This window comes from Balaenoptera ricei, chromosome 14 (genome assembly GCF_028023285.1).
Source record: "Balaenoptera ricei isolate mBalRic1 chromosome 14, mBalRic1.hap2, whole genome shotgun sequence".
NCBI classification, from domain to species: domain Eukaryota; kingdom Metazoa; phylum Chordata; class Mammalia; order Artiodactyla; family Balaenopteridae; genus Balaenoptera; species Balaenoptera ricei.
Genome location: NC_082652.1, coordinates 48,583,614 through 48,597,805, shown reverse-complemented (window position 1 = coordinate 48,597,805; position 14,192 = coordinate 48,583,614). Strand labels below are relative to the sequence as shown.

The 14,192-nt window shown below is 34.4% G+C and overlaps 1 protein-coding gene across 1 annotated transcript in view; it reads left to right on the top strand.

The window, feature by feature from the left end:
* The window catches only part of CCDC178 (coiled-coil domain containing 178), a 355,393-nt gene that overhangs the window by 323,805 nt on the left and 17,396 nt on the right, over positions 1-14,192 (top strand). The window contains exon 19 of the mRNA XM_059893788.1: positions 670-804. Coding sequence (XP_059749771.1) covers positions 670-804 — 135 coding nt within the window. The remainder of the gene's footprint in view (positions 1-669; positions 805-14,192) is intronic.

The window sequence follows — 14,192 nt, the reverse complement described above, 5'->3', positions numbered from 1 at the left end:
TGTCGCTTCTAAACGTCGTGTCCACTGTACTTTAGTGCAGTGAGATATTCCTATGTCACATAGTCAGAGGGAGGTGGATTAATAGGGAGTTCGAGCTGGAAATTTCTTCCCTGTTATTGTTCTCCCTCAGCAGTTGGTGGCTAAGTTAATTCTCTTTAGTTTTGTCATGCTCTAAAGCACATATTGCCAAACGATGGTAAGGGTTTATGAGGAAAAAAAGAAGCGATGGTGTCCATCAAAGTCTCAAAGTTGCATTTTTAAACTTTGGCTTGACCTGATGTGCCATTCAAAAAAGCTTCGAAAGATTATTTTTTAAAGAAAGGTTCAGTATGTCCCGAGGCTATCGGTTTTGAGTTAAACTGGGTGAAGTAGAAATATTTTACTCATCAGCTTTGCAGTCACAGAGTTTGCCTCAGCTAGAACAAAACTGCTGAGGCATTTAGAGAAAATTAACCCCCCATCCTGGCGGCCAGATGTGACTGGTTTCTGATGAATGCACATGAGTGGGCTGAAAAATCAAGAGACTGTGAAATTCCTGTCAGGCCCATACAGTGCAGAATGGGCTATTGACTGCTTTCTATATTTCCCTCCATCATTCTTCTTGAACACTGCCATTAATTTCCTCTCCTACTCTGACTTGTGTTTTTTCCCCCTCCCTCTTCCCTTTAGTTCTGTCAGCTGCAAAGAAGGATACACAAGTTGTGGCAGAAGCACTTCGAGCTGGTGGTCCTCTACAGCCGGATGAGGCTGGCCAAGTTCCAGATAGACTCTCAAGAGAGTATTCAAAAAATATTAGCTGTGCAGGTAGGTGATTGCAGGGAAGTGGGAAAGATCATTCTGATCTAGATTGAAAAGCAAATGATGGGTAGTGTGATGAAGCATTAAAACCATATCCCATCAGAGTTTTATAAATTTTTAACCTCTTTAATAAACTGGAATTGCATGAAGGATGAATTCAGTAAGTTAGCATATACACCATGCATACATACTTTGGGGGAAAAGGGAGATTGAACTTCTTGCTCCCAAACCTCAGAACGGGTTTTTATAAATACATTTGATATAAGTATATATTTTCCAATCTTCAGGCTTTGCAGATGCCATCCGGCTGTTTAAAAGATACTGTCAGCAGTTGCCTTGTGTTGCTTTTGTGTGAAATCTACTTCAGTGAAAATGACACTGATGTTTATTTTATTTAACTGTTTTCTTTCCCCTTCTGTTCTTGCAAGAGGCTCTCCTCCCAAGCAGATTTGGAGATGACTTTATTTAAAAAATAAGTAATTAGGGATGAGAATGTAACAGTGGTTCCAGATGCGTGTGAAATTTTACTATTTGTGTCTGTAAAAACATTTAATGGATCAGTTGTCCTTATTTTAAGACTCTAATTTATTTTAGAAACCCATATTAACTATTTGAAGACTATTATTTGAAAACTACTTACATTTTTTTAAATGAATATTTTGCTATTTGAAAGGTTACGTATGTATAAAATATAACCTCCCAAAGGAAAAACATCCATCACCTATTCTATCAAAAAAAAAAAAAAATAGAACTACCTCTTCTATAAAAAAACAAAAATAATAACACCATAAAAAAACATAATTTTTATTAACTTGCGGTGTTAGCAATGCATGCTGAAACTAAGCAAACCAAATTCTTTTCTAAATATTTTAATTACATGTGCACGTCATGATGCTTTTACCACAATTAAAAAAAAAGATGTTGCAAAGCACTTCCAAAGCTATTTCAAATTTCATTTTTACTTGTGGCTATTTTTGCTATTTTCTTCTGAGGATATATATATAGATAGATATGTAGATATATATCTGATATATAAAGTATATATGCACTTTAACAAGTATATGTACAAATACTTTATATATATGCTTTATATACATACTTTAATAAAGTATGTATATAAAGTATATTTATTTAAGGGTTCTGTTGATAATGGATTATAAAAAAAATTTTAAATAATAGGAGAAATTTTAAGTTTTGAAAAGGTAGTGCTTAAAATATGTAGGTTTAATAGAAATTCATACGCGAACTTGAGTATAAACTATAACTGCAGTATTTTAGAAGTCAGGAACATATTTTTTTCCTTAGAAATGTTTGTTAACATTTAGTAAATTAAAAATTAGAGTGGCTGTAACCCATGGTTTTCTTTTAAATATTCAAAGGTAAACTTCATGTTCTAATTACTGTCTTGGAAAAATCCTATATTTCTTGCCCAACTGTAAACATTCTTAAAAATCTTTCAAATGATAAATTCTCTTTGTGAATTAGGGTATATTTTGAAATATTGAAAATGTCAATAGAAACTATTTGAATATGGGTAAAATGAATTCTCAGTCCATAATCTTCAATAGTCCTTATTCTAATTTTTCATTAGAAATTAGAAATTCTTTACCAAACTTGATTTTAAATTACTTATTTTTATGACTTTCACATACTAGCTGAAGTGAAAGGATAGAAATGATAGTACAGTATCGAAAATTCAACTACTCAACACCTAGAGATACAGCAGCAAGGCTGGATTGTATTTGGGGAACTTGAGGAGCATAACTTAGTGGATTCTTTTCTTATCTACTGGAGAGACCTTCCATTTAGAAGATTTCAATTTTGGCTTTTAATCAAAATTTGAAAATATAATTTTCAGGATCTTGCCGTAAAACTATAGAAACATGTGAAATCCTCTGGGATAAGTCAAGTCCAAACCCTTCAACATGGTACACAATGCCCAACTCCTGCTAACCTTCCCAGCTTCATCCATCTCCACACAAGTTCCTTCACTCAATTGCAGTCACTCCAAAATTCCTACTAATCATGACACCTTCTGTTCAACTCCTTCTTCCACTCCTGTGCTTATATTCTTCCCTCTTTCTGCAATACTGTTGCTTACCGTTCCTGTTAAAGAACACCTGGCTCAAATCAAACACCTCCTCTGCAAAATCCTCCTCGAGTGCTTCGCCCACCTTCCTCTACCAGATGAATTAATTTCGATCTTCCTTGACCTCCTACTGTACTCTGTGCATACCACCATACCACAGTGGTATTTTCAGCAGCTAACACTTCCTACTTGTTGGTAAGGTCCCCTTCCTGGAGGATTCTAAACTCCCTTGGGACTTTATACCATCAGTGAAATTAGCTCAATTCTTGTTCTGTTTTTAAGGGTGTTTGGTAGCAAGGCCACTAAGGGAATCTGAAAGTATTCCATGCCCATCTTGTTTTCACTTATTATATCCAGTCTTTAAAAAGAAAAACATGGCATTGTAAATCAACTCTACTCAAATAAAAATTAATTAAAAAAGAAAAAAGAAAAGAAAAAGAAAAACATGGTAGAATGATTTAATATGTTAGCAGAGGGAGTCTGCAGGCGTCGATCTCTACAGTTTGACTCAACATGACTAAAAATTGCTTAACAAACCAGATGCCGTTGCTCTCTATGTTTATGATTCAGTAGCATGTCCATTTTGGGCAATCTAATGTTTTATATTTTGAAGGTAGTATTACAATGATGCCATGAGATATTAGTGAACTATTTGATGAGAAAATCATCTGATCAACCTTCTGAAAAGTAAATGGTATATAACTGATATTGAGCAAAAAGCAATTCAAAATAAATGTTGAGCAGAAAAAGGAGACTGTTTCATCCTTGGGCTTGGAGTAATTCCTTGCCAGACCATCAAAAAGCATAATTGGTAGCTCCGCAGAGGGCAGAAAACCAGGTGGGCCAGATAAGCTTTTGAATTACATGATCAAGCAGGAAACAATAAAATGAACTATATTCTGGAGTGAGGAATCAGTATATTTAACTTTGCAGCCATTTATATCAATATCTGTGTAGGGATTTTAGTTCACAGCAATTTTAATATAAGCCAAAGTGAACTACTACAAACTTAGAACCAATGCCACGTTCCAGCTCTAGCAAGCACATAAGACTTCTTGACTCTGACCATGTACAGTATATTTTACAGTCCTAACCTCACATCCGAGCCCATATAAAGTAAGTACTATTATTTCATTTTAACATCATTATTTTTCTCTTTGTATTTTTAATGTATTTAATGCTGTGAGATTTAATGCCTCTTTGGCATCTTATTTAGAAAAAAAACTCATTGTTAACTCATCATTTAAGTGAAAAATGTGCTACAGCTACAGCATGTTAATGTGATCTTATCCTGCATAAGCACAAGTGTTTTGTCTGGTTAAAGATGATACTCCCATTGCACTTTTTCAAAAGTTGAGTACATCTGCCGTACTTTATACAGATTTGGAAAGCATAGTTTAAGGGCCATATTGATTTACTTGAGAGCAGCAATTTAAGAGAGATGAGGAAGAAATATATAAAATTTAGAATGCTTAATTATAGAAGGAAAAGTCTTTGTCCCAGACATCTAAATGACCGCCAAATGAAGGTCAATGCATGAATATTTTGATGAGCTCTAGAGGGCAATATCTAGACCAATGATGGAAGAGTTTGGAAGGTGGGTTTGGGCTCAATAGGAATACATTTTCTAACAGGTGATGCTGTCCAAATGTGCACTGCTGATACTCAAGCAGACGTTACTGCAGTGGTTGAGGGAAAGCAAATGGTCTAAGAGTCAGCCAGAGAGCACCTCCTCAGGCAGGGCTCCTCCTGGAATGCTCTCCTGACCTCCTTACACAACATCTGTGTGTGTCTGTACCTCTTCACCCACTAGAATGTGAACCTTCTCAGTTGGAAAACATGTCTTATTTGCTCATCTTTATCTCCCTGGCACCAACTATAGTTCTCAAAACATAATAAGTACTCAAAAATAATTGGTGAGTGAATTTATTATTAAGTGAATTGGTTTATTAAGATTGAATGTGATAACCTCAAAGGCTCTCTACAGCTCTTGGTGCCTACAGTTGTATAGTTAATAAACAAAAGTAGTTAATAAACAAAAAGCTTTGCCAGGAATTTTGATGGCACAGAGGTAAGGTATTTAATCATTTCTCACACAAACACACACAATACATATAGGGACAGCCCAAATTTCCTATTTCTGGAAGAAAACTGTACAAATGAAAAGAAACCAGAAAAAAACACAGGATAAAAATCTAAAATCACTTAATAATGTGATATAAAAGAAAATCTCTGAAGATATGTGATCTCTTTAAAGACAAAAGAAATGATAGAAATTTGGATTTTTAAAATAAATACATTTAGAGATATTATGATTGAGGAATAACATTAAATTGCTAAGCCTTACTGATTAACTCTAGATAGTAGTAGAAAGTATTTAAATATAGTTGTCAGTAGTAAGAATATCTACTAGAAGTTCTAGAAATAAGATTTGTCACGCCCAAACTACTAGAGAAAAGAAAGTACCATAAGAAGTTGAATAATTCAAAATGCAGGGAAGAGGACAGAAAGAGTATAAAAATGTACAAAATAAGTCCAAACATATTAGTAATCATAATAACTAAATGGTTTCATTACACAGTTTAAAGTAACAGGTTTACAGATTGGTCATAAAAGCAAAATCCATCTCATTTGGAAGCTATGTACTTCAGACAAATAGAAACGGAATGAAGAGCTTAGAAAAAAAGAATAAGAAGTTCTAATTCAAAAAGAGAGAGACTTGAAAGCAAAAAGAATTAAAACACTCAAATATGGATATTACAAATTGATAAAATATATAACCAATTAAGGCATATCAATCATGAACTTAATGCACATGACAACATAACTTGAGAATATATAAAGTAAGAACTGATTGAAAACCAGAGAAAAATTTAAAAATTTACAATCACAACAGGCAATATTAACACATCTCCTTGAACTTTTTAAAAATAAAAGAAAATAAAGGGTATCACATAACAAAACCTGGAAGTTTCGATTCAACCACAGAGAAATTCAACTTTAGAAAATATATTAATGTAATTTAATATAATGACAAGTTAAAGGAGAAATATTACATATGATTACTCAATATACGCTGTAAAACATTAGTTATCAAGGCAACATATACTTACTCTAATAAAAGTCACAAAAGAATTTAGAACAAAACTCCCTTGATAAAATGTACTAAGTGATAAACTACTGGAAGCACTTTATTAAAATCAGGACAGAAGTAAGGATTCCTGGCTATAGTCATTATTGTGCATCACTGCTCTGAAGCCTTAGTAGTAAGTCAAGAAAAATAAATAAGAGGTATAGCTACTGTGTGGGAAAAGGGCAAAACTATCATTATGGTCTGATAATATGGTGTTTCTCTTAGAAAATCTAGGAGAATCAACCAGAAAAGCATTACAGTAAAAAAGGCAGTTCTTTTAAATGGCAGCCTGAAGTATAGAGTTCCTAAGAATAAACCTAACAAAAAGTTAGCTCAATCCTTTTGCAGAAAAGCTTCTAAGCAATACTAAAAAGATATAAGCAAAGACCTAAATAAAAGTAAATATATATCATTTTCATGGATGAGGGGATTGTACACATTGGGAACATGCCAATTTTTTTTAAATTTCATATTTGAAAAATCCATAAATTCAATACAATCATACTCAAAATCCAGACAAGATTTTTCAATGAAGCTTGAGAAGGTGATTCTAAATGCCTTTGGAAGATAAAAATCCACAGGAATAGCTCTGACATTTTTTAAAAAGAAATATTGGTGCTGGAGTGAGGAATTTATGCCGTTGCAGAGCAAAACACATCAGGAAGCTATATTAATTAAATTAGAACAGCATAACATTGATTCAGGAACAGATCAAAACATCTCTAAAATGCAACAGAGCAGTTGGTAAACTTTTTCTTTAAAGGGTCAAATAGTAAATATTTTAAGCTTTGCGGGACATTCAATCTCTGTTGCAATTACTCAACTCTGCCTTGTAGTAGGAAAGCAGGCTTAGAAAATAGTATATGAATAGGTGGAACTGCGTCCCAGTAAGATTTCATTTACAAAACAGGCAGCAGGCCTGAGGCTATGTCCTGAAATAGAGCATCCAGGAATGCCCCACAATTATTTGGAATTTAGAATATAATGAAAGTAGGATTTCAAATTGTATATCATGAGGGTGGACTATTCACTTCCCAGCTATCTGAGGGATAAAAGTAAATACTCAAGGGATAAAGTAAAATAGATTATTTTATATGTTTATATAAACTATAGAATAAGCATTAAAAATCTGTAATATCTTTTTTAAAAATACAGACTATTGAATAGTATTGAGGTAAGAAAGACCTTCTTAAATGAGGGAATAAAATCATTAAGGAAAATATTGTTAAATTTGACTACCAAAAAATAAAAATATTTTCATGAAAAAAGATACAATAATAACAAAACAGACAAAATTTCTTACCCTCATGAACTTACATTTCAATGGGGAAAACAAGACAGTAAACAAGTTAAAGCTATAGTGATGCTATGTACTAAGGAGAAAAATAAAACATGGAAGGGGCATATGAAATGACAGGGGAGGTATGAAATGCATTTTAGCAGTGCATTTTTCCTTATTACTTGTGGAAATAAATAGCTCAAAATAGTTTAAAGGGTAAACATTTTTATTTGTTTAATCCCTCTCCTTGTTGAACTGAAAATATCAACTTAATGGCTTGAATACCAGAGTTTGAGTTTTGGGGTGGGTGGGTTGGTGAGTTGTTTGACTGCTTGTTTGGTGATATCATCTGGGATGTGGAACAGGTATAAACAGCATATACCCAAGGGTCGCTGTGAGAATCGGATGATGATGTATGCAGTATGCTCGGTACTCAGTCAACAGTTGACAACGTTAACTCACTTTCTTCTTTTTTCTGCCCCCGATACTGTTCTAAGGTGATCCCAAAACGACAACAACTTCTTGCCAAAATTTGCCTAAATCAATTAATCACAGAAGCATTTATGCTTTCTAATCTTGCCACCTTCAGAACTCGCAACTCGGTGTCTGACATCATTTCAAACTCTTGGGAATTCGAGAAACTACATATAGGTACACAACACACCTTGTCAGATAATGTAACAAAAGAAATGCTTGGTTAACTTCAAATCTTTTAATATTCTTGCCTCAATTATTAAAGTATGCATAAATACATAAAATGAAAAAAAGAATTAAATGTTCTAAATTAAAACACCCAGATAAATGAGCTACATTTTACCCAGTATCTTCTGTTAAATGTAAAGTCAGCATTCCACCCTCACCCAAGGCTGACTATAGCTAAGAAATAAATGCCTGTTGCCAAGGTCAATTCAGAACCAGAAAACTGTGGGTGAAAGAGAACTTAGAAGTTCATTTCTTCTATACTCCTATCTTTGGGATGGATTGTTTCATTATCTTTCTATGTCGAAAGTATACCTTTTTTTTGGTTTTTTTTTCAATTTTTATTGAAATATAGTTGATTTACAATGTTGTGTTAGTTTCAGGTATACAGCAAGGTGATTCAGTTATACACACACACACACACACACACACACACACATATATTCTTTTTTAGATTCTTTTCCATTATAGATTATTACAACATATTGAGTATAGTTGCCTGTACTATATATACAGTACGTCCTTGTTGGCTATCTAGTTTCTATATAGTAGAGTGTATACTTTAATCCCAAACTCCTAATTTATCCCATCCTGCCCTCTTTGGTAACAATAATTTCTATGTCTGTGAATCTATTTCTGTTTTGTAAATAAGTTCATTTGTGTCATTTTTTTAGATTCCACATATGAGGTGTATCATATGACATTTGTCTTTCTCTGTCTGACTCACTTCACTTAGTATGATAGTCTCCAGGTCCATCCATGTTGGGACAAATGGCATTATTTCATTCTTTTTAATGTCTGAGTGATATTCCACATGTATATGTGCAACATCTTCTTTATCCATTCATCTGTTGATGGACATTTAGGTTGCTTCCATGTCTTGGCTAATGTGAACAATGCTGCTGTGAACACTGGGGTGCATTATCTTTTTGAATTACAGTTTTCTCTGGATATATGCCCAGAAGTGGGATTGCTGGATCATATGGCAACTCTATTCTTTAGTTTTTTAAGGAACCTCCATACTGTTCTCCATAGTGGCTGAACCAATTTACATTCTCACCAACAGTGTAGAAGATTTCCTTCTCCTCCACACCCTCTCCAGCATTTATTATTTGTAGACATTTTGATGATGGCCATTCTGGCCAGTGTAGGTATACCCCATTATAGTTTTGATTTGCATTTCTCTAATAATTAGCGATGTTGAACATCTTTTCATATGCCTGTTGGCCATCTGTGTGTCTTCTTTGGAGAAATGTCTATTTAGATCTTCTGCCCATTTTTTGATTAGGTTGTTTGTTTTGCTGTTACTGAGTTGTTGTATGAGCTGTTTGTATATTTTGGAAATTAATCCCTTGTCGGTCACATCATTTGCAAATATTTTCTCCCATTCCGTAGGTTGTCTTTTTGTTTTGTTTATGGTTTCCTTTGCTGTGCAAAAACCTTTAATTAGATTCCATTTGTTTATTTTTGCTTTTGTCTCCTTTGCTTTCAGGGGCTGATCCAAAAAATATATATTGTTGTGATTTATGTCAAAGAGTGTCCTGCCTATGTTTTCCTCTGGGAGTTTTATAGTATCTGCTCTTACTTTTAGGTCTTTAATACATTTTGAGTTTATTTTTGTATATGGTGTTAGAGAATGTTCTAATTTCATTTTATACATGTGGCTGTCCAGTTTTCCCAGAATCACTTATTGAAGAAACTTTTCTCCATTGAATATTCTTTTCTTCTTTGTTGTAGATTAATTCACCATAGGTGCATGGGTTTATTTCTGGGCTTTCTAGCTTGCTCCATTGATCTATATGTCCGTTTTTGTGAGAGTACCATACTGTTTTGATTACTGTAACTTTGTAGTGTAGTCTGAAGTCAGGGAGCCTGATTCCTCTAGCTCCATTCTTCTTTCTCAAGTTGCTTTGGCTATCAGGGTCTTTTTGTTTCCATACAGTTTAAAAACATTTTTTGTTCTAGTTCTGTGAAAAATGCCATTGGTAATTTGATAGGGCTTGCTTTAAATCTATCAGTTGCCTTGGGTTGTATGGTCATTTTAACAATATTGATTCTTCCAGTCCAAGAACATGCTATATCTTTCCATCTGTTTGTGTCATCTTCAATTTCTTTCAACAACAACTTATAGTTTTCACAGTACAGGTGTTTTGCTTTCTTAGGTAGGTTTATTCCTAGATATTTTATTCTTTTTGATGTGATGGTAAATGGGATTGTTTCCTTAATTTCTCTTTCTGCTATTTCCTTGTTAGTGTATAGACACACAACAGATTTCTATATATTAATTTTGTATCCTGCAACATTACCAAATTCATTGATGAGATCTAGTAGTTTTCTGGTGGCATCTTTAGGATTTTTTATGTATAATATCATGTCATCTACAAACAGTGACAATTTTACTTCTTCTTTTCCAATTTGGATTCCTTTTATTTCTTTTTCTTCTCTGATTGCTGTGGCTAGGACTTCCAAAACTATGTTGAATAAAAGTGGTGAGAATGGCCATCATCAAAAAATCTGCAAACAATAAATGCTGGAGAGGGTGTGGAGAAAAGGGAACCCTCTTGCAATGTTGGTGGGAATGTAAATTGATACAGCCACTATGGAGAACAGTATGGAGGTTCCTTAAAAAAACCAAAAAAATAGAACTACCATACGACCCAGCAATCCCACTACTGGGCATATACCCTGAGAAAACCATAATTCAAAAAGAGTCATGTACCAAAATGTTCATTGCAGCTCTATTTACACTAGCCAGGACATGGAAGCAACCTAAGTGTCCATCGACAGATGAATGAATAAAGAAGATGTGGCACATATATACAATGGAATATTACTCAGCCATAAAAAGAAACGAAATTGAGTTATTTGTAGTGAGGTGGATGGACCTAGAGTCTGTCATACAGAGTGAAGTAAGTCAGAAAGAGAAAAACAAATACCATATGCTAACACATATATATGGAATCTAATATATATATATATATATATATGGTCTTGAAGAACCTGGGGGCAAGACGGGAATAAAGACACAGACCTACTAGAGAATGGACTTGAGGATACGGGGAGGGGGAAGGGTAAGCTGGGACAAAGTGAGAGAGTGGCATGGACATATATACACTACCAAATGTAAAATAGATAGCTAGTGGGAAGCAGCTGCATAGCACAGGGAGATCAACTCAGTGCTTTGTGACCACCTAGAGGGGTGGGATAAGGAGGCTGGGAGGGAGGGAGGGAGATGCAAGAGGGAAGAGATATGGGGACATATGTATATGTATAACTGATTCACTTTGTTATAAAGCAGAAACTAACACACCATTGTAAAGCAATTATACTCCAATAAAGATGTTAAAAAAAAAAAAAAAGTGGTGAAAGTGGGCATCCTTGTCTTATTCCTGCTCTTAGAGGAAATGCCTTCAGCTTTTCAGCATTGAGAATGTTGTTAGCTGTGATGAAAGTTTACTTTTTTTTTTTAATTTTATTTATTTGTTTATTTATTTATTTATGGCTGTGTTGGGTCTTCGTCCCTGTGCGAGGGCTCTCTTTAGTTGGGGCGAGCGGGGGCCACTCTTCATCGTGGTGCGTGGGCCTCTCACTATCGCGGCATCTCTTGTTGCGGAGCACAGGCTCCAGACGTGCAGGCTCAGCAATTGTGGCTCACGGGCCCAGTCGCTCCGCGGCATGCAGGATCCCCCCAGACCAGGGCTTGAACCCGTGTCCCCTGCATTGGCAGGCAGATTCTCAACCACTGCGCCACCAAGGAAGCCCCCGAAAGTATACTTTTAGAATTCCATAAATTTCCATAACATATTGAAACACTGATTTCACTCTGTACTTATTGAATACCAATATAATGCATACAGTATACCTCACGTTCTTTGACCTTAAGCAATTTATAGTTAAGTTGAATACTGGTTAATTTCAAGACACATGATGGGGGGGATGGGTTCCTACTATGTGAAAGGTATTTTGCTAGAAACTGGGACTCCAAAGGTGGAACATATAATATTTGTCTTCAAAGAGCTTGCAATCTCAAAAAGGTGGCAGACACAATATGTTGTGTAAATGTAAATGACAGCAAGAAGAAAGGCACATCTTCTGCTTTGTAAGGTCAGTTTTCTAAAGGGGTAACTTCTAAAGTAAATATTGAAAGGTGATGGGACATCAACAAAGGGCGGGCAGGGGGTTATAGAAAGAGTAAATGACTAGAACAGAAATGTGTGAGAATAAAACAGCATAGTGCATAGTATACAAGGAAAATGACAACTAATTTGATACTATTAGAGAAAAAAATGCCGGACAGGGGATATCAGCAATGAAATGAAGCAGTAGATATGCAAAATATTAGGGAATAACTAGTTATATGGTTAACATTAATTTATTTAATTCTCAAAGGACCCTAGCGCTATCATAGTCTCCCCATTTTATGGAAGAGAAAACGAAAGCACGCAAAGGTTATATATTTTGGTCATGATCACACAGCTAATAGGAGAGACAGGATTTAAACCTACACAGTTTGGCTACAGAGTACCTGCTCTTAAACACCATACTATGGCAATTTTCTGTGTCTGTTACTAGATTAGACCATCTGAGAGGAAGACAATGAAAGGCAAGAGAGAAAGTAAGGTCTTAAACAAGGCCACAAATAACAGACTGACTAATTTAGGTGTGATATTCCAGAAATGTATTGAACATTCAATAAATAATTCTTGACCATTCATTTATCAAACCAAGTGCTAAAATTTCAGCAGGTACTTCTTATGTGTTTCTTCTCATGGTGTTAGTTTAGCTTATCAGCTACCAATGTGTGGGACAGGTGCATGTAAACCATAAAAAGTATAAAAATAATGTCATTTTGGTGAAAACATCAATTCCAGATCCAAATAATCTCAAAGAACCACCCCGCAAAAGATATATGCATAAAAGTCATACCTAAGTACATTGTAGTCAGTGTCTGAAAACTAAAAATAAAATTAATGATAAAGATAAAATCTGAAAGCAGCCAAAGAAAAGGAAATAAAAAATTACTTCTAACATCTTATCAGAAACTATGGAGAACAGAAGACATAGAAGAATATGTTTAAACTGCTGAAAGAAAAAAATGAACCCAGAATTCTCTATCCAGCAAAAATATCAAGTCTATAAACCTAATTCTAACCATACTAAAATTTATATTAAATAAAAATGGACTAAAAACCCTAATTAAAAAACATATAGCACATTAGATAAAGATACAAGACTCAAATTTAATTGTCTGTAAATAATACAGTTTAAATATGAAGTCACTGATAGGTTAAAAGTATAAGGATGGAAAAAGACATGCAATGCAACACCAAGCATAATACAGTTGGAGAGGCTACATTAATATCAGATCAATTAAACTTCACAATTAGAAATGTTACCAGGTATCAAGAAGTTCATTTCATTAAGAGAAAGAATCAAGCACATATAACAATCATAAATGTGTATGCGTCTAATAAGAAAATTTCAAATTCATAAGGCAAATACTTAAAACTTAAAGTAGAAATAAAAAGATGCCTAATCATAGTTTGTGATTTCAGTGCTCCTCTTTCAGGAATTGATAGAACATACAGAGAGAAAATCAGTAAGAACATGGAAGAATTGAACAATGCTATCAACCAACTTGACCTAATTGACATTTATAGAACATTCCATTCAACAAGAGCTGGAATATGCATTGTTTTAAAGTGCATAGTAACATTTCCAAATACAGACCATATACTGAGTCATAAAACAAGTCTTAATAAATTTAAAAGGATCAAAATAGTAAAAAAAAAAGTTGCCTGATCACAATGGAGTTATTAGAAATCAATCGTTAAAAGATACTTGAAAAATGCCCCCAATATTTGGAAATTAAGTCACACAGTTTTAATCATGTGGGTCAAAAAATGAATTATAAAAAAAAAAGTAGAAACTATTTTGAACAGAATAAATTACCCCATGTAGTGGAATTGACAGTTCAAGGGGCATGAAGCTGAATAGTTCCCTTCAGGTAAAATTAGAGGACCTGTAGGGTGGATCATAGGGCTGGGGTAAAGAAGAGTACAAAAAGAGGTCAGAAAAGGATCAGGGCCAGATCTCCAGTGGGCCCAACTTAGGGAATATCTCTATTGTTTAATTAGCACCTAAACTTAGGCTTTACCATATAGAACCTAGGACAGCACCTGGGGACATCCTAA